At 47.0% G+C, this 21457-nt stretch overlaps 1 protein-coding gene across 1 annotated transcript; it reads left to right on the top strand.

The window, feature by feature from the left end:
* Window positions 1-614: 614 nt before the first annotated feature.
* On the top strand, window positions 615-7155 carry CPXM1 (carboxypeptidase X, M14 family member 1). Its single transcript, XM_019733725.2, has 14 exons — window positions 615-1116; window positions 2370-2531; window positions 2729-2838; window positions 2948-3087; window positions 3194-3284; window positions 3916-4066; window positions 4189-4277; window positions 4625-4748; window positions 4830-5026; window positions 5113-5292; window positions 5377-5674; window positions 5854-5993; window positions 6620-6722; window positions 6824-7155. The coding sequence occupies exons 1-14, from the start codon at window positions 669-671 to the stop codon at window positions 7063-7065; spliced, it is 2475 nt and encodes an 824-aa protein (XP_019589284.2). The 5' UTR covers window positions 615-668; the 3' UTR covers window positions 7066-7155.
* The last annotated feature ends 14302 nt before the right edge of the window (window positions 7156-21457 follow it).

Here is a 21457-nt window from a genome sequence, read left to right as displayed (position 1 = left end):
TCCCGGGATGAGTGTAGTCCCGCGGACAGAGACCCAGGGCTGCGGGTCCCGGGAGGAGAATGAGGCAGGGGCGGTAAGAAAGGGTAGAGGGAAGGACGCCCATCAAGCCTGAGCCCATCCACCCAGCCCCAGCCCGCTGGGTATGGGCTGGGGCTTCTCTCCTTGGATTATGTAACACCAGAACGTGGCAGCCGGGTGAGCAAAGGAGGAGGGGAGGGGAGGGAAAGGAGAGAGGGGAGGCGGGGCTGGGGTGGTGGTGGTGGGACGCGCCGCCTCTGGCTGGGCCCCTTGGGCTGTCTGTCAGACAGATTCCTGGAGGGCCAGCCCTCCTCCCGTCCCCTAGCCCACCCCCGCCTCAGTTTCCCCTCATTCTTTCTGTCCTACCCGCCTAGGTAGACAGCCACTGGCTCTAGTTGGATGTCCCTCTTGGGTTGTAGTTTCCTCTCCCCGAGTTCCCAGCTTTGCTGTCTTGGCCATGTCAGTGGCCGCTCTGAGCCTCAGTTTACCAGTTTGTAAAATGAGGTTGGCTTGAGAGGCCACGTGTAAAAAGCCTGGAATAGTGCATGGCACAAAGTAGATGCCTACTACAGGTCATAGCGCCTGTAGGCTGACGAGGGGCTTTGCGGCTGTGAAGGGCAGCCCAGGAAGGAGGCCAGAGAGGGAGGGGCATGGACGGTGAGTGCGGTGACCTTCGGCAGCCCGTCGGGGGTCCGCCAGGCTCCGCCCCCGCCCTCCCCTCCCGGTCCGAGGCCAGCGAGCGGGCTGTGGGCGGGCCGGAGGCCTCAGGGGGCGTGCGGCTGCGGCAGGAAGGGGCGGGGGGCTCCGGAGCAGTCGGCAGGAAGAGACGAACCCACCGACCGCCGGGGCCCCGCGCATTCCCACCTGTGGACCTCGCCATGTGGGGTCTCCTGCTCGCGTTGGCCGCTTTCGCGCCTGCCGTCGGTCAGGGTCTGGGGGCGCCCGGCACCTCTGTGCTGGGCCTTGCGCCGTCTGCGACCACCGAGGCCCGGATCTCGACCCCGGCCCCGGCCCCGGCCCCGCGTAGCAGCCCGGCACAGCCGCCGGCGGGAAAGGATAACGGTGATCTCCCGGCCCTAGGGCCCACGTCTCCCTCAGGTCAGTTGCCCCACACACCCGTCCCCTGTGTGACGACCCTTCCCCAACACACACACACACACACACGCACACACACACACATACCACACACACATGCACATACACACACACACACACACACACACACACACACACACACACACACACACACTTTCCGCCTTGTGCAATGGATGCTGACTCAGCAGCCCCAGTTCCAGGCCAGACCAAGTCAGCAGTCCTGGGCCCGAAGCCAGTGAGATGCTGCCTCTTCCAGCCCCAAACCTTCCCTTTTCACAGATGAGGAAACTGAGACCAGAGCCAGGAGGAGGGGAGAAAGAGGCGTGAACAAAGGCATTGACGCTAAGAGGTTCAGAGCAAGACCGTGTAGGAGAGAGCTTGAGGGTAGGGGCTAGAAGGAAGGAACTAGAGAAAGAGAGGGAGAGCACTGAGGCTGCCTGGAGGAATGAATGGGGCACTGTCTAGGGAGGGATGGCAGTCAAGGAGGGCTTCTCAGAGGAGGCAAATGAGCAATGTTGTTGCTCACAAAGAGTGAGCATCTCTGAATCAGAAGAGCTGAAGAGGAGGCAGCCAAGAAGAAAACCACATGTTTAAAGGCACAGGGGCACCAGACATGTTCTGGAGGTTCCTGTGGAGATTGGGTGGGTGGGAAACTGTGGCATCTGCCCTGTGCAAGGCCCTGTGCTGAAGAATGAGCAGTACACCGGCCCAGCCCTGGGAGGCCTGAGCACCCAGGCAGACATGGATTTGAGGACAGGATAGCACAGCCCAGAGGGCAGACACAATAATGGAGGCGGCACTGAGACTTTGGGAGACTGAGCCTGGAGCTAAGGAGGGCTCCTCGAAGGGCATCTGAGATGTGATGAAGAATGGGAATTTGGCAATAAAATCAGAGGTGGTGGGTGGTATAATGGGGAGGGGACAGCCAGTGCAAAGGCCTGGAGGTAAAGAACCAAACTCAGCTCTTTGGAGCAATCAAATAGTTTCTAGTGGCTGGGTGTAGCTCTGCATTGGAGAGGGTCAGAGGAGGCTGGCCAAGCATGTGGTCATGTCAGGAAGGAGAAGGACCCAAGGAAATGGCTGGAGAAGTAGTTTGGGTCAGACTGTGCAGGCCATTAAGTCCATGCTCAAGTCTTTGGATACTTGTGGTGGGGCTTGCTGTGGGCTTACAGGCATTCTTGGGCTGGCAGACTTCTCCATCTGGCGTTTTAATGCTATCCTTCCCTCCCCTGGTGCTGTGCCTTCCTGGTCCCCAGGGACCTCACAACAGCACGTCCAGATTCGCATCATCAAGAAGAAAAAGGTTATTATGAAGAAGCGAAAGAAGCTAACTCGCCCTAGTCCTCTGGCGACTGCCAGGCCAGTGGTGACCACCAGTCCTGCAGGGGTCCTTGATCTCCCCAAGGAGCAAGAACCAGGTACCACCCCTCTAGGGGCTCTGCCTAAATTTGCAGCCCCTGGGGCACGTATGTACTAACCTAACTCTTGAACTCATAGGCATAGGCATAGGCATGTCCCCAGCCTTCCCCATACACGGGCATGCTTAGACTCAGCTTTCCATCTGCCCTGACCACTCTCTCGCTGGTCTTGTCTCACTGCTCTGTCCCTTCCCCAGGCTGTCCACCTTTGGGCCTGGAGTCTCTGCGAGTTTCAGATAACCAGCTTGAGGCATCCAGCAGCCAGTCCTATGGTCTTGGACCACATCGAGGACGGCTCAACATCCAGGTCAGCACCCTGGCTCAGAGCAAGGCCACCCCTAGAACCTTCTTTCCCCCAATCTTGGCCCATCCCGTACTGCCCACGTGGGCCTGATCACCATGTCCTCTGCCCACAGTCAGGCCTGGAGGATGGTGATCTGTATGATGGGGCCTGGTGTGCTGAGCAGCAGGACGCTGAGCCGTGGCTTCAGGTGGATGCTGAGCACCCCACTCGCTTCTCAGGCATTATCACCCAGGGCAGGAGCTCTATTTGGAGGTAAGGCAGGCTAACCCAAGGCCCGGAAGTCATGGGCAGACTCAAAAGGGCTGGGGTGTGGGAGTCCTGAAGGCTACCGATAATCTTCCCCCACCTCTCCTTTCAGGTATGACTGGGTCACCTCATACAAGGTCCAGTTCAGCAATGACAGTCGCACCTGGTGGGGGAGTAGGAACCGCAGCAGTGGGATGGACGCGGTGCGTGATGCAATAGGTGGCTGGGACCCTCTATGCTGGGAGTTAGGCATCCAGCCCAGTGTAGGGTGCTGGGCTGGGCGGGGCTGGGGCTTCTCTGGGCGTAAGGAACAGATGCCCACTTGGGCATTCCAGGAGAAAAGTGATTGTTGTCAGGATGGGTAGAGCCACGCATGCGGCTTGGGAGCCAGGCTGCTTTGGGACATGGCTGCATTCTCCCCAAATACTTCTTCCATAGGTGGGTGCCACTTCATGCCACAGCTTCCTGCTGGAACACCCCTTCTAACAATGGGTTTCTGGTCCTTGCATCACCTCTCACCTCTCCATTCCTTGGACCCCTTTATACACCAAGCTGATGTGTGGGGTCCTGGCTGACTTTAGGAGTGGCTGCTCCTGAGTCACATGGCCATATTGGTCCAGTGAGCTCTGACTCAGCCAGAAAGCATGGCTGCCCAGGGCTGTCCTTTGGCAAGGGCTATGGGCCAGGGTCTGTGTTTGACGCTGAGTGCAGGTCTCCAGCTGAGCCCACTAGGGTGGGTTTGATGGGGAGTTTGGAGGCCTGAGCACCTTCCCTGAGTCCTGGACCAGGTTGCTGGGGTTTGAGCAGCCCCACCAAAGGACTTGATGCCCCCAGGTATTTCCTGCCAATTCGGACCAAGAGACACCAGTGCTGAACCTCTTGCCTGAGCCCCAGGTGGCCCGCTTCATTCGCCTGCTGCCCCAGACCTGGCTCGAGGGAGGCGCGCCTTGCCTCCGGGCAGAGATCCTGGCCTGCCCAGTCTCAGGTGGACAGTAGGACAAGGGCTGGATGGGCAGGGTATAACTTCCACTGTGAGCTCACCTGTAGAGGAGGGTGAGTTCGTGTTTACCATGAACGCATGGTAAACATGAACTCACCCTCTTCTAGATCCCAATGGCCTATTCCCTGAGGCCCCTGCACTGGGATCCCCTGACCCTCTGGACTTCCAGCATCACAATTATAAGGCCATGAGGAAGGTCAGACATAGCCACTGTTACCCAGGAGGGAGGAGTTGCGTATCTCAGGTCCCCTTCCCACCAGGGCATAACGTGCCGTGACTGCCCTCATGTCCCTTCACCCACCCTTGCTGTCTCACGCTTCTTCCTTATTAGCCCCTAAACTCTGTTCTGGTTCCCCTTGTTATGGCGCCTCCCCTGTCTGAGCTTTCCCCTCTGCTGCTGGTCCCCTCCTGTATTGTGCCATGCTGCCCCCCTCTTTGTGGGCCACTACTGGCTTTTATAAGTCCTTCCATGGCCACATGGGGTCTGACCCCTGGTTCTCATCCTCCCATGCCACACTCTACCCCCCCACCCCCGCCCCCCAGCTGATGAAGCAAGTGAACGAGCAGTGTCCCAACATCACCCGCATCTACAGCATCGGGAAGAGCAACCAGGGCCTGAAGCTGTATGTGATGGAAATGTCAGACCAGCCTGGAGAGCACGAGCTGGGTACTGGCAGGTGGGGTGGGAGAGGTAGGCACGGGGAAGGGCATGGGCACGAGCCAGCTATGAGCCCCTGTGTGCTTCCAGGAGAGCCTGAGGTGCGCTATGTGGCCGGCATGCACGGGAATGAGGCCCTGGGGCGGGAGTTGCTCCTGCTCCTGATGCAGTTCCTGTGCCACGAGTTCCTGCGAGGGGACCCACGGGTGACCCGGCTGCTCACAGAGACGCGCATCCACCTGCTGCCCTCCATGAACCCCGATGGCTATGAGGCTGCCTTCCACCGGGTAGGCCACCTGGCACGAGGGCCACCCTGTTTCTTTTCCTCTGGTGCCTGGAGGCTGCTTGGCTGAACAAGCCCCTTTCCTGTTAGGGCTCAGAGCTGGTGGGCTGGGCAGAGGGCCGCTGGAACCAGCAAGGCATTGACCTTAACCATAATTTTGCTGACCTGAACACACCGCTGTGGGAAGCAGAGGATGATGGGTTGGTACCTGACACTGTCCCCAACCATCACCTGCCACTGCCCACTTACTACACGCTGCCCAATGCCACTGTGAGTATTCTGGGGGCAGTGGTGGAGGGCCATCCTGGGGCCCTTTGTCTCTGTCTCTGCCCTTCCTGACCTGCCCCTGTCCAGGTGGCTCCGGAAACATGGGCAGTGATTGAGTGGATGAAACGGATCCCCTTTGTGCTGAGCGCCAACCTCCACGGGGGTGAGCTCGTGGTATCCTACCCGTTCGACATGACTCGGACCCCATGGGCTGCTCGCGAACTCACGCCCACCCCGGATGATGCTGTGTTTCGCTGGCTGAGCACCGTCTATGCTGGCACTAATCGCGCCATGCAGGACCCAGATCGCCGACCCTGCCACAGCCAGGACTTCTCCTTGTATGGCAACGTCATCAACGGGGCTGACTGGCATACAGTCCCCGGGAGTATGTGCCTGAGGGTGGAGTAGCCCTGTCCCCATAATCCTACCCCAATAAGACAATCTGCTGTCACGTACAGCTCTGGTGTCAATTCCTACGCGGGAGTGTCTCCCAGAAAAGGGCACCAAGAAGGTGGGGCTCCCATCCTGCCCCCTTGGGCTCCAGTGTCTGTGGTTCCCCTATAGGCATGAATGACTTCAGCTACTTACACACCAACTGCTTTGAGATCACTGTGGAGCTGTCCTGTGACAAGTTCCCTCACAAGAATGAGCTGCCCCAGGAGTGGGAGAACAACAAAGACGCCCTCCTCACCTACCTGGAACAGGTCTGACTCAAATCCCCACCCCCAGTCTACTCATCTTGCTCCCGACCTGCCTGCTTTCCATTCAGGTTTCAGCTCCCACCAAGGGGTCATCTAAGGTCCTGCTGAGCCTTCTGACTCACTAGATGCCCTGGGCCCTCAGGTTGGCTTGGAGGGTCATGGGACGGGAAGCACAGTTTGCCAGCAGGACAGCATCAGACACTGTTAGTAGAAGTAGACCCCACAGAGCTGTCCCAGAGCTGTTCTCAGGAGGGCTGTTCTCAGAAATGACTCCCATTAAGCAAGTGCAGGAAGTGCTGTGGCACAGACACGTCATATTCTACAGCAACTCATGTCCCTTGCAATGGATCCATACGTATAACTTCCAAGGGTTCCAAAATGATAAGCCCGTAACAAGGGTCACTGAACTTGGGGAAGCCCTAAGATAAGCCTTAGAGAACTATTTGTAGTTCTCCCAGTCCTGATGCAATTTATCAGCAGGGGGTATTTTTAACCAGAGTATTGTCACCTAGGAATGTAGTAGATTTACCACTTTTATCAAGTTTATGGGGCAACAGAGGTAGAAAATGAGCTGAAGGTCATGTCCTCAGCCAGACGGGAAAGGGTTTTAATGACCGTTTCCCACACAGGTGCGCATGGGCATTGCGGGAATTGTCCGGGACAAGGACACGGAGCTCGGGATTGCTGACGCTGTCATTGCCGTGGACGGGATTAACCATGATGTGACAACGGGTGTGTGTGCGGAGGAGGCCGTGGTAGAGGTGTGGGAGGGCTTTAGGTTGGGGCAGAAGCTGAGGATCATTGGGCCCTGATTTTCCCTTCACTTCTCTTAGCGTGGGGCGGGGATTACTGGCGCCTGCTGACCCCAGGGGACTATATGGTGACTGCCAGCGCGGAGGGCTACCACTCAGCGACACGGAGCTGTCGGGTCACCTTTGAAGAGGGCCCGGTCCCCTGCAATTTCCACCTCACCAAGACTCCCAAACAGAGACTGCGAGAGCTGCTGGCAGCGGGGGCCAAGGTGCCCCCAGACCTTCGGAGGCGCCTGGAGCGGCTGAGGGGGCAGAAGGCTTAACATCTCCCGCTGGAGAAGCTCCAGAGCCTCGGGCAGGCTGGACCTGTCTAGAACTGAAGGAGGGGGACTGAGAGTGGGAAGGGAGGGACAAAGTGGGTAAGAGGTGCTCGGGCTCATTAAAGCTACTTGGCACCTCAGTCAATCGTCCTGTAATCTCTATGTCCCAGATCCTCCCCCTGGGGCCAGGCCTCAGCTTCTCCTTGATCCTATTCTGCATACACTGACACACTCTTATCAGTTGACTTCCAGAGAAATAGTGTAGAAAGGGGACCCCACCTGGATACTTCTTGAACCTAAGGCTTAGCAGAACAGCACATCTCATCAGCCCATCAACTTCTGCAGCAGGCTCCACACAGCGCTGTTGTTAAACATTTTGGAAGAACCTGCTCCATGCCAAGCATGCAAGGAGTCAAGGATAAGCAGTACCCATCCAACCTTCTGAGGTTCCCAGTCGAGGGGGCAGTCCCGCACGATGTGAGGTGTGCCAAGGTGGAGGCCTGTTGCTGTGGAGCACAGCTGGGGGATACATACATGTGAAATAACAGCAGTGCAGATCAACAGGGACTCAAAATGGTCAAGGATGCAATAGAGGTGATGGTTCTAGGACTTTAGATGGGAGGTGGGCCAAGTACGGGGGTACAGACAGGTACACCTCTAAGGAGAGAACCAAAGATGAACAGCTGAGCGTATGAATTTGCTTCACCCGCCATTTTTGGAGAGTGTTGGTAAATGATAGGATTTGATTCATTTTTTTTTTTTCAGACTGAAAGAAAAGTTATGTGTCAGTCTGTCTTGTCAGGAAAACAACTCATTCTAGGCATTTCAAACAGGGAAACAATGCTGGACATTAGATATAAAGGTGTCGGGAGAGCTGGATGAGAAAAAGGAGAAGGGAGTTGTACCTAGAGTTCGGGAAGCTGACAACACCATTGGTCTGGAGTTTATAAGCCTGTGTTTGCTGACATTGGTGCCGGTGCCCACAATGACCTGGGGCCACCTGTGGTCACTTGTCACCTGCCATGGCTAGAGCCAGAAACAGAATAATTTCTCCCTTCCACTTTCTAATCTCTAAAGTGTGAAGTCCACTGGCAAAATCTAACTGTAATGTAGCTTGCAAGGAAGCTCACAAAACGGAGTTTCCAGGCTCCGAGCCCCCTGCAATTCAGAGAAGAGCTTGCAAGAGCAGGAGCCAGGCAAATACTAATAGACGAAATAGGGCACAAAGTCGTCCATGTTCCTTTTTGTTACGTCAGCTCTGCCTAGTGCTGGGATGTTGCATTGTCTTTGTTTCTTGAGGTGTCTCTCTCTGCCTCTCATATTTTCAATCTCAGATCACCATGAGGGATTTAGTGCCAAATCTCCCATCTCTCTCCCCACCTCCAACTCCTCTTGTACAGCATGATTTTTTCTGAAAAAAGATTTGTTTTTATTCATCAAATTTTAACATAGATAGTGAAAAATGCTCATAAGTGCACAGCTTATTGGCAGAGTGGATTAAAAGACGTGGCCCGACTATATACTCTAACAAATTCACTTCAAATATAAAGATACAGGTATCTTGAAAGTAAAAGTAAAAAAAGATGTATTGTGCAAACATTAATCAAAAGAAAGCAAGAGTGGCTATCTTAATATCGGATAAAATTGACTTCACAGCAAAGAAAATTACCAGAGACAGAAAGCGACATTACATAATGATACAACTGAACACGCCCAGATGTGTCCCTTGGGTAGTCTCGATTCAGCTAGTTCAGCATAACTGCAATGGCATGTGAACTCCCCTAGCTGAGGTCCAAGCTCTGGATTGTCTCCACTTCTAGCAAGACATTCCCATGGCCAGAAATCTCCTTTTGCTGCACAGCTGCCACGGGGTTCCCACATCCTTCCTACTTCCCTCATAAATACATGAGGTAGAACGAGAAGCGGCTCCTGTCCTGGAGCTCTTTTATGAGTGATATCAGCCCTGCTTGGCCTAGCAACCCACCTAGGATACAGGAACTTTGGGGCAACAAATGCATTCTCCAACTATGCCTGGAAGAGCCCTCGAACAAACTCCAAATAATTGTGTCTGTACATGAATGTGTCATTAGAGGTGTTTGCCTTTGCATCCCACGTGGTGTATTTGACAAGATGAAGAACACTTCAGCGTGACCTAGACATAGATGTCCCTATTCCTGGGTGTAAATGTCTGCTCTAGAAAAACTCTTTAACACATGTGCAAAAAGATACATGTACACGAATGCTTATAGCAGCAGCCTTAGTTGTAATAGACCCAAATCAGAATCAGCTCAAATGTCCATCAAGAGGAGAATAAAATATGGTACAATTTATGCAGAAGAATTGTATACAGGAATGAAAATGAACCACTGCTATACATACACAACATGGATGACTCTCACAAAAACAATTTTGAGTGAAATAAGCAAAACACAAAAGAAAAATTGATTTATATTGTTAATGGATGTAGCATGATAAAATAATCAAGAAAAGCAAGGACATGATTATGATAAAATTCAGGACAGTGATTGATTCTGGGGGAGCAATGGGGCAACAATCAGGGAAAAGGACATGGAGGGATTCTGGAGTGCTGGCAATATTCTTTACCTAGTGAGAGTACATTGGTGTTCACTTAAAAACATATGTTGAACTTTGTATGAACATTTTATGTACTTAAAAAGTATCCATTTTCATTTATTAAAAATTTGCATACAATAAAACCCACTTTTTTGATGTACTCTTCAGTGAGTCACATGTATAGATTCTTGTAATTACCACCATAGACAGAGACATAAAGAATTCCCTTGTGTTGCCTCTTTGTTTTCAGACTCTTCTCCCATTTCAACTCTAGGCAAGCACTAATCTCTTGTCTGTTCCTATATTTTTGCTTTAGCTTTGAACTCTCAACAAGATAAAGAAATCCACATCTAGACATAGAATCAAATTGTCAAAAGCCAAAGACAAAGAGAGAACCTTGAAAGCAGCAAGAGAGAAGCGACACGCCATGGGCAAGGGATAAAAATAAAATAAAGTAAAAAAATAGAGTTATTTTGTCCATTTAAAAAATTGGTAGTTTGTTTTCTTATTTTTGAGCTTCGAGAGTTGGATACAAGTCCTTTGTCTCACATGTGATTTGCAAATATTTTCTCCCAATCTATGGCTTGTCTTTTTATTCTCTTAATAGTGTTCTTTGTATAGCTGAAGTTTTAAATTTAGAAAAAGTTCAATTTATCATTTTTTTCTCTTATAGATGGTACTTTTTGTATTCTATCTGAAAATTCTTTGATTAACCAAAAATCATGAAGATTTTTCCCTGTTTTCTTCTGCGAATTTTATAGTTTTACATATTACATTTAGATTATAACTGTGTTTCCCCGAAAATAAGATCTAGCCAGACAATCAGCTCTAATGCATCTTTTGGAGCAAAAATTAATATAAGACTGGGTCTTATTTTACTATAATATAAGACCTGGTATATAATATAATATAATATAATATAATATAATATAATATAATATAATATAATATAATACAATATAAGACCGGGTCTTCTATTAATTTTTGCTCCAAAAGACACATTAGAGCTGATTGCCCGGCTAGGTCTTATTTTAGGGAAAACATGGAATCTCTTTTGAGTTAGCTTTTGTGTAAATCAAGGTTTGTTTTTTGCTTGTGGAAGTCCAGTTTTTCTAGTTTCTTTTGTTGAAAAAACTGTTCTTTCTTCATTGAAATGCCTTTATACCTTTGTTAAAAAATCTGTTGACCAAATTTGTGTGGATTTATTTCTGTAATTTGTAATCTGTTGCATTGTGTGTCTATCCTTTCACCAATACCACGCTGTCTTGACTACTGTAGCTTTGTGACACATCTTAAAACTGGCTAGTATGCACATGCAAAAAAATGAAATTGGACCCTTATACAAAAATTAACTTAAAAAATGGATCAAAAATCTAAACTTAAGAACTAAAACTGTAAAATTCCTGGAAGAAATGGAAAAATCTTCATGATATTGGATTGATCGATGATTTCTTGAATATGACACCAAAAGCACAGGCAACAAAAGAAACAATAGATAAATTAGACTTCATCAAAATTAAAAACTTTCATACATCAAAAAACATTATTAGAGAATAAAAAGACAATACACAGAATGAGAGAAAGTGTTTACAGGAATTTAAATATCCAAAATATATATAGGTGTATATAAAAAAATAATTCAACAACAATAATAAAACAAATCAGTTAAAAAATGGGCAAAGGACTTGAACACATTTCTTCAAAGAAGATGCACACATGGTCAATAAGTACATCAAAAGATGCTCAACGACATTAGTCACTAGGGAAATGCAAATCAAAACCACAATGAGATAGCATCCCTGTAGGGTGGCTATTACCAATAAAACGGAAACTAACAAGTATTGGCAATAATATGGAGCAACTGGAACCCTTGCGTATTGTTACTGGGAATATAAAATATTATAGCTGCTGTGGAAAAGAGTTTAGTAGTACCTCAAAAGGGTAGACATAGAATTACCAAATGACCCAGCAATTTCATTCCTAGGTATGTACCCCAAAATTTTAAAGCAGAAACTCAAACAGGTACTCCTATACCAATGTTCATAGCAGCATTATTCATAATAGCCAAAAGGTGGACACAACCCAAGTTCCATCAAAAATTGAATAAACAAAATGTAGTATACACATACAATAGAATATTACTCAGCCATGAAAAGGGATGGAATTCTGATACAAGTTTCCAATAAAGACAAAACTTATTAGGAAAAAATATTCTGCTAAGTAAAATAAGCCCGTCACAAAAGGACAAATATTATATGATTACACTTATATAAGGTACTGAGAATAGGTACATTCATAGAGACAGAAAGTAGAATAGAGGTTATAAGGGACCAGGGAGAGAGGGATGGGGAGTTATTATTCAATGGTACAGTGTTTCTGTTTGGAATGATGAAAAAGTTCTGGAAATAGATAGTACTTCCAGCATCACAACATTGTGAATATACTTAATGTCACTTAATGTATACTTAAAAATGCTTACAATGGTAAATTTTACCACATTAAAAAACTATATAAAAAAAAAACAACACACAAAACACAAAACCCTACAAAAAATGGGCTAGTGAGAATCCTACAGTTTTGTTTTTCTTTTTCAGAACTGTTTTGGCTATTCTAGGTGTGTGTGTTTTTTTAACCTTTCTAGCACATTTTAGATTTTGCTTGTCTGTATCTACAAAGAATCCTGCTGGGATTTTGATAGGAATTGCATTAAATTTATAGGTCACCATAGGGAAGAACTGACAACTTTAATGTACTGTGTCTTCAAATCTATGAACATGGTATGTTTTTTCTTCTATTAGGTTTTCTTGGATCGCTTTCATTAGCATTTTGTAGTTTCTAGAATACAGATACTGCACATATTTTGTTAGATTTATATCTAGGTATTTCATTTTTTTGAGCTATTGTAAATGGTACTGTATGAACTGAATTGTGTCCCCCTCTCCACACCCACCCCCAAATTCATATTTTGAAGTCCTAACCCTCAGAATCTTAGATTGAACCATATTTGGAGATAGAGGCCTTAAAATTTCTTTTATTTTCAATTACTGTTGACATTCAATATTATATTACCTTCAAGTGTACAGCATAGTGATTAGACATTTATATAACTTACGAAGTGATCCCCCTGACAAGTCTAGTACCCACTTGGCACCATACATAGTTATTACAATTTTATTGAATATAGTTCCTATGTAGAGATAGAGCCTTTAAAGAAGTAATTAAGGTTAAATGAGGTCAGATGGGTGGGCCGTAATCCAATATGTCTGGTGTCCTTATTTGAAGAGAGAATGACATCAGGGACATGCATGCACAGAGAAGAGGCCATGTGAAGACACAGTGCAAGGGAATCCATCAATAAACCAAGGAGAGATGCGTCAGGAGAAAGCAAATCTTCAAACACCTTGATCTTTTTTTCTTTTTTTAAAAACATTTTATTGGAGAAGGAGAACAGGACTTTATTGGGGAACAGTGTGTACTTCCAGAATTTCTTCCAAGTCAAGTTGTTGTCCTTTCAATCGTAGTTGTGGAAGGCACAGTTCAGCTCCAGGTCCAGTTGCCATTGTTAGTTGCAGGGGGCACAGCCCACCATCCTTCGCTGGAGTTGAGGAGTCGAACCGGCAACCTTGTGGTTGAAAGCCCACGCTCCAACCAACTGAGCCATCCGGGAGCTCAGTGGCAGCTTAGCTCAAGTTGCCGTGTTCAATCTTAGTCAAACACCTTGATCTTGAACTTTATAGCCAGAACAGTGGGAAAATAAATTTCTATTGTTTTAGCCATGAAGTCTGTGACATAAAGATTCTATTTTCAAAATTTTTATTTTCCAGTTGTTCATGGTTAGTATGTTGAAATGTGAGTTGATTTTTGTATATTGATCTCAAATCTTGTGACGTTGCTAAACTTGCTTATTAGTTCTAGGAGTTTATTTTTAGAAAAATAGATTTTTTTTTTTTTTAGGGTTTTCTGCATAGATGATCATGTCATCTGTGAGTAGGGATAGTTTTACTTATTCCTTTACAACATTAAGCCTTTTACTTCTTTTTCTTGCCTTATTGCACTTGCTAGGACTTCTAGTACTATATTAAATAGGAATTAAGAAACAATAGCAGAACATTCCCAAATTTGGTGAAAGACATAAATTTGCAGATCAAGGAAGCACAGGAAACCCTAGACAGGAGTGGGGAAAGTGAACATGCTTGCTTCATTCCTGATTTTAGGAGGGAAACATTCATTTGATGTTAGGTGGTGTTAGGTGTTTATAGGTGCCTTTTATCGGGTTCCAAATGTTCCCTTCTAAGTCTAGTTTGCTGAGAATTTCTATAGGAATGAATGTTTGATTTTGTTAAATGCTTTTTCTGTATCTACTGAGATGATTGCATTTTTTTCTTTTTCAGTTTGTTAATATGGTGCAATCCCATGTTAGAATTCCATCCCAACTAGAAAAGAGGATCAGAAACAGTTCTCATTCATGTAGAATGGGCAAAAATATTCACTTAGAGTTTTGCCCTAGGGCTAGGTTAACTTTCCCAGTCTCCATCATAGTATAGTTTGAAGCTATCTGGACCATCGCGCAGAACACTACAATGGTCTTCTACATCGCTGCCGTCATGCACATTATGCAGGGTGAGCATGACATGCTAGCACGCTAGAGGCTCTGGTAAGGCACATGCACTCCACATGGTGGGAAATAAACCCTAAGAAGATTCAGGAAACTGCCACTTCGATAAAGTTTTATGGGATCCAGTAATCAAGGGCATGCTTGGAAATCTCCTCCAAAATAAGACTAATTGCTGCATCTTGCATCCCCACCCAAAGAAGGAAGCACAGTGTCTGGCGGCTTCTTTGGATTCTGGAGACAACACATTTCTTCATCTAGGAATACTGCTCCAGCCCACATATCAAGTGACACAAAAGGCTTTGGGAGGGACCAGGTGCTTCTGTATGTTTGTCCTAATTATTATTAAGAAATAAGTAATATAACTTTTTTTTTTAACGCGAGGAAAGGACATCTTTTTTCTAATTTGAACAGAGATACTATGTTACTAGCATATGCTTGAGATGAAAGCTATTTGATATCCATGGAGAGCAAGACAAAGGTGGATCGGTCTCAAGCTATATGCCTCTAATTTTGTGAAAGCAGTGTGGAGGAAATAAAAGCCACAGGCTCATAATTTAATGTTACTTACTAAAATCTGTGTTTAGGGGAGCACACATAGTATAGTGACCCAACTCAGGCTTCTTAGAACTTTGAAGTTACAAATGTCCTTTTCCTTGCAGGACATTTGATCCCATCTAAAATGTCCATGGAAACATTTGGTCGATGCCAAAGGTCTTTGAAATTTGGTCCTTTGGTGGGACTAGGGATGGGGGGAGTTGGGGCAGGGGGTCATCCTTTTTACTGATGGGCAGAGGTAGGAGTCTGGCTCCAAGTGTGATCTCCACTGACACTATGGTGGGGGGGTGGTCTTTCACGTCTGGTCCATGGTGAAAATCCTGACTCTCCATTAGGCTTCCTGTGACATCATCCCAGCAGGGAGAGTGAGAGGCATCTTGCTACTGCTGAGTGGGGTGGAAATCCAGGTTACTCATGTGGTTTTCACATGGGTGGAGTGGGGTTACAGCCAGTGGGAATGAAAGTCTCAGCTTTCTACTTGGTCCTCTCTGACATCACTCTGAGGGAGTGTTGGGGTACCTCACTGCAGCCTCGGGGGTTGGCAGTTTAGGCTCCCACTGGGCCTTTGCTTTTGTGGGTGTAAGTGGAGCCACAGTTTGTTTCGGGGGTGTGGCTGGAGTAGAAACATTTTGTCTAAAAGGTTGCTCCTTTCTTGGTCCCTTGGTTAAAAAGAGCATTTTTGGGGGTGGGGGTGGGGGACCTTTTGTTGTTGTTTGCACCCTATTGGCATTTCTGGGTTGCCAGCATCTTCAGTTCCAGATCTGGGATATATGAGGCAAATAGAAAACCCAGAGAACTCACTGTCATCTTTCTTCAGCTACTGAGGTCCCCAGGTAATACGCCTCCTTTCAGAGTCTTTTTACATTTGAGATATATATATATATATATATTTAATTTATTGGGGTGACAATTGTTAGTAAAGTTACATAGGTTTCAAGTGTACAATTCTGTATTACATCATCTATAAATCCCATTGTGTGTTCACCACCCAGAGTCAGTTCTCCTCCCATCACCATATATTTGATCCCCTTTACCCTCATCTCACACCCCCCACATTTGTTTTATATTTAATGTCTAGAGTTTTAAGTTATACTTAGTGAAGGAATAGGAAAATGTACATCTACTCCATCTTCTCTAAAGTGAGTCTCTACTGCTCTTGTTTGTTTTATTTGTGTTTTGGTGCATAAAGTTCTTCCCACACATCCTTTATTTTTCCCTAATCCTTCCTCCCATCAGCTTCCTGTTGAGGCCCCCTTCGCAGGCTCACCTTCCCAGAGCCCACGGCTATGTTTACTGTCTGGACACTGTACCACCTCCCCTTGAACGTCCCACTTCCTCTCTTTTCTCATTTCTATGCTCTTCTTCCTAGTCAGTCAGCAGTGTCCACATCGCCCAAAGGTGAATTAAGATCACTGTTCCAGCAATTCAGAAGGAGAAACAGAGCAGGCTCAGTATTTTTTGTTTTGCTTTGGAAATTGGCTCGTGAGCATCAAAAGGGAAGGCCCAAGGGAAGCAGGAATTGATGCCAAGATAATACCTTGGAAAGAGATTAGAGGGAAAGCAAGACGGCCACCCCTCCTCCTACTTTGGGGACCAGCTGAGGGTCACCTAATTTGGGAGATAGAGGAGAAAGGAAACAGGGCTCTACTTGGGTACCAGGGCTGGGGAGGGACAAGGACAAGCACGAGAAGGTGGGTCAGCTTTCAGAGACATCTGTGGCAATGGCCGGGTCAGCAGAGCCAATGCACACACCACCTATTCCCTACCAGGAAGTGACCACTATTGAGTGAACTGTCCCACTGGCTATATGTGTCCGCCTCTTCTGCAGAGCTCTGCCCAGCCTCATCAGACCTCCTTGGGTGGATCCCTGACTTTTGTCTGTCAGTGGCTCAGGACACTCCCTATAAGCCCCACTTGAAATGGAAGAGGAGTCCTTGCCACAAGAAGTCATGGTGTCATCAACAAAGGTCTAGCCCTTGTTCATGGAGGTACTAGGTGGACGGGTATAGTGGAAGCCCCAGTGTCCTGCCCAGATCCTCCTTGTCAGCTAGTGCATCCATCCCCCAACTGTGGGGAGTGTTGGCTGCTAACAGCTCACAGCTGTCCCCTTTCCCCAAATACTGCTCTTGGCCAAATGGGAGATGCTCCACCCCACTTTGGCAGCCTGCAGCCAATGACTGGTGCGAGGGGTGTTATAGCCATCTCCTTGACACAGAGAAGGTCTAACTATGGTGCCCTTCATGCTTCAGAGCTCTCAGGGGATCATGTTAGACTCCTTCTGAGAGCACATTCATGCTTAGCACTTTCCCCTGCCTCCCTCACCCTTTTTTCTTCCAGAGAGCACTTTCATGAGCACCCAAAAGCCCATTTCAGGCTCTGGCTTCAGGAAAGGGCTTATGGCAACTACTAAGTAGACGGGGGGGGGAGGGGAGAATTTAATGGCAATGGAACACCCTCATACTGGGCTGTTGAGGGAAGAAGAGGCCTTGCTGGGGTGCTTCCTCCTGCTCTGGCAGCCCCCCTCCACACGTGCACACACACAGGCACACATGCCTCTCTGTAATCCCTCTTCCCCACCTTCTGCTACTGAGCCGCTCCCCAGAGGAAGTGGGTTTGGAGGAATTCTGTCAGCTTTGATTATGGACTTTTGGTTTTCAGGTGAGACCAAAAGAGGGAATGTCTCCACCTCACTCAACAGAAAGCAAAGAGATACATGGCAGTCTCTTGGTACCTGCTCCTGGCCTGTCCTGACTCTGGGGACCCCATAGGGTCCTGTGTTATGGAACCCACAGGGGGGCCACCATTGACAGGCCTGCCAGGTTTGGGTGTGCTCAGCAGCTGCTCTACCACATTCCACCCAGCAGCCATAGTTTGTCTTGGCAAGGTGACCCTCTGGGCCAGACTCCAAGAAGGGCCTGGGCAGCAGCCCAGACAAACCAATCTTCACCACAGAAGCCAAAGCTGGTTGGGCTTGAGTTGGTGCCAGTAGGAAAGTGGCCAGACCCTCCCCCACCCACCTGGAAGTAGACTCAGGTTCTGGGTGAGCGGGGGTGGGGGGTGGGGGGGTGGGGGGGATGTGTGCAGGTAGAACCCCAAGAGAAGCAACAGGGGCAGAGACCCAGGCCAGAGGGCTTTCCTGCTGACACTCCATCCTACGGCAGGAAATCAGAAACTGGACTCACGGAATGACTGCCTGGCTCTGGAGTGTCCGATGGATAGGCAGCACTTCATAACTCTGCCATGGGGAGGCATCCCCTCCTGGCCTCACCCAGCACCTCAGCGGCTTCTGCCAGCTCAGCCCAGGAGCCCTGACTGCCTAGTCTGAGGGGCCTACTGCACAGCCAGCGGTGCCTCAGGAGCAGCTTTCATTCCCTGGCTGGCAGGCGATGGGGAAGGAAAGGCTTTGGAGAACCAAGATGCCAGGATGCTGGGCCCCAGGAGCAGCAGACCTACTACTTAACCGCGTTTTTCCTTCCCCTTTAAAACACTTGGCTCCTTCTCTATCAAGGAATGAAATAGCCAAAAGGAATGTGCAAAAAAAAAAAAAAAAAAAAAAAAAAAAAAAAAGGTCTTGTTTCTGCTATTGTACTGCTGGGAAGCTCTTCTACATCTTTAGAGCCACGAAGTCTCTTCCATTCTGTCTCCAGTGAGGGTGGGAAGGTGGGGGAGGGTTTGTGTACTCAGAACCACTCAGAACTGTCTCACCCATTCTCTTTGGCAGACCCTGCAGCTCTAAACCCAGCAGCCCCCATCCCTTTGGCGGCTGCTACTCTGTGCTCACCACTAAGGCTGAGGCAAGGCAGGGAGGTTTGGACACTTTCCCCTTTGGGAAGTGAATGGAGGCAGGGACTCCTGGACAGATGGCCCCCAAGAACTCTTCTGGAACTCTAATAGGGGTACCCAAAGCCAGGAGTCCAGCTGGGGAGAGATGGGTTTGAATCAAGGTAGAATGACTTAATGAGCGATTAACTTGTATTTGTTCTTGTTTTTCTTCCCCCTTCTCCAAGAAGGTAGCAGAAGGTGGCATGGCAGGGTGAAGTACTGAGGTGATCTCCAGATCTCTGCATTTTGTTTCCCCAAAGCCTAGCTTCTTGAGGAGAAGAGGGGGAAGATGAGAGCCACTGGGTGCCTTCTGGGAGAGTACTGCAAAGAGGAAGAGGAAGGTGGGGCATGGTCTACCATGGGTAATGGATATACAGGGGCTTACCATTAAATGTATACTTAGTTAATGCAATGGTTTAACTTAGACCTATAATAAATGTAATTCAGCACATTAATAAAGTAATGGAGGAAGTCACATCATTATCTCAATATATGCAGAAAAGTATGTCATAAAATTTGGCATCAATTCATAATTTAAAATTTTTAAAAGAAAATTAAGAATAAAGGACATATATAAAACCAAACATGATACTTAAAAGTGAAATGTTAAAAGTTTGCCTTCCATCATCAGGAACAAAACAAAGATGTCCACGAGCACTACTCTAATTCAACATTTTAGTGAAGGTTCCAAACAGTGTATTTAGGCAAGAAAATGAAATAAAAGAAATAAAGACTGGAAATGAAGAAATAAAACTGTTCTTTGCAGAGGACATAATTATGTATCTAAGAAAAGGCAAGATAATCTATGGATAAAGTACTACTATAAGCGAGCTAATAAGCAAGGTTGTTGAATACAAGATTATTGTACAAAAATCAATTGTATTTCTACATACACGCAACAAACAGTTGGAAAGTGAGATTAAGAAAATGATATATTTATAATCAAATAAAATAATCAAACACTGAGGAATAAACGAAAGATGTGTAAGATTTCCACACAGAGGACTATAAAATCTAGTAAGAGAACTTTTAAAAGGTCTAAATAAATGGAGGAACATACACTATCCATAGAGTGAAATACTGAATATATTAAAGGTGCCAATCCTCCATTAATTGATCTATACATTTAATGCAATCCCAATGAAAATTCAGAAATTAATAACAGAAATGAGTAAAACATAGAAATTAGTAAAGTGATTATAAAATTTATATAGAAATGCAAAGGACCAAATATAGCCAAGATAATCATGAAGAGCTAAGTTGGATGACTTGTGATACTGCATATCAAAACTTCTCATAAATTTAAAGTAATTATGATAGTATGGTATTGGTATAGACACAAAGCCCAATAAATCAGAATAGAGAATCCAGAGCAGACCCGTACACATATGGATACTTGATTTATGATAAAGGTGCCACTGCAGTGCAATAGGGCAAAGATGGCCATTTCAATAAATGGTGCTGGGCCAACTGGCTATCCACACACAAAAAAACTAAACGTGATCCCTAGCTTACACCATAAACAAAAATCAAAATATCTTCTTAATTTTGGGGTAGGCAAAGATTTCTTAAAAGGATAAACATAGCACTAACCATAAAGAAAAGATTGATAACTTAGAGTACATTCAGTGAAGAAGTTCTAGTCATCAAAAATCCCATAATGAGAGTGAAGAGAAGGGGAGTGTGAAAGAAGTGATAGCAGGACCTGAGTCCATAGGAGTGATCAGTGTCCCACACCCATGAGGACCCTCAGGTTGGAATGCTTCTTGGGAACACCAGACTTCAAGCTGGTGGCTTCAAGGTGGCTCATTTCCTTCCATTGACCAGTGGGTGTTGTTACTGCCACTGAGGTGGTAGCAGAGTTAGGAAGCTGCAGGGTATAAGTGCAAAGATATGAATGTGGAGGGGGAAGGGGCACCTTAAACTCAGGAGCTAGGAGCTTCAGAGAATCACTAACTGTCTCTTATAGGGGAGAAGGACACCGTAACCTGTGAACTTTTTCCCATTTGGAGACGTTATCCTAAGGAAGAGAAAATAGATTTGGGGGTCCATTTGAACCACCTCAACCGTGTTCAATGATTGCTTAATTCTACGATTGGATATGTGGTGGGGAAATAGACCTTGGAGGTTACTTTGGTGAAAAGTTTGTAGTCCATCTTCAAGGGAATGATGCTTTATTGTTTGAGCCTTCACATTTAGATCCATGATCCATCTGGAACTGGTTTTGGTGTAAAATGTGAGGTAGAGGCCAAGTTTAATTTTTCCTATGAATATCCAATTGACCCAATGCCTTTTATTGAAAAGACCACTCTTTCCCCATGGCACAGGAGTTTCCATTTTTCTGGGATTTTTTTTTTCTTCTTTTTTTTAAGAAGCTAAGGACCCCATCAATATTGGTGGGGTTAGGGAGGATGTTTTGCAGAATAGTGAACAGCAAGGTCTGGTCTAGCGGCTGCCTGGCTTCCTTTGAATCATTGAGGCCAGTCCATAGAGGGTCTTGTCAGGCAAATGCAGGCTCAGAGGCTGCCTGGTCCCCAGGGTAGGATGCAGAATACAGCAGCCTGTTTCTGCTGGGAAACATATATAAGAAAGCAGAGGCTTTCTGGGAAATATTCTCTGAATGGTGAGTGGCCAAGTGTCTGACCCCTATACTTACCCCCCCACACCACTGGCTCTGTGGGAAAAAAGCCCAGGGATGGGCTGATACTGAGAAGGGTCCGGGTCCCTTTGTCATGTGGCATCTTGGTACCTCAACTAGAAACATCCTGGGCAGATTTTCTGTCACCTGGTCTCAGGAGTGGTGGGATCTAAAGATAAAGAAAAATTCAC

The sequence above is a fragment of the Rhinolophus sinicus genome, linkage group LG13 (genome assembly GCF_036562045.2).
Source record: "Rhinolophus sinicus isolate RSC01 linkage group LG13, ASM3656204v1, whole genome shotgun sequence".
NCBI classification, from domain to species: Eukaryota; Metazoa; Chordata; class Mammalia; order Chiroptera; family Rhinolophidae; genus Rhinolophus; species Rhinolophus sinicus.
The sequence above is the reverse complement of the archived record's forward strand: the minus strand, read 5'-3'. Positions and strand labels throughout refer to the sequence as shown.

Coding starts and splice junctions, on each gene's coding strand:
- CPXM1 (XM_019733725.2), top strand. CDS start 669: ATGGACGGTGAGTGCGGTGACCTTCGGCAGCCCGTCGGGGGTCCGCCA. Junction 3,285..3,915: donor GCAGCAGTGGGATGGACGCG/GTGCGTGATGCA, acceptor TGATGCCCCCAG/GTATTTCCTGCCAATTCGGA. Junction 5,994..6,619: donor TCCTCACCTACCTGGAACAG/GTCTGACTCAAA, acceptor TTTCCCACACAG/GTGCGCATGGGCATTGCGGG.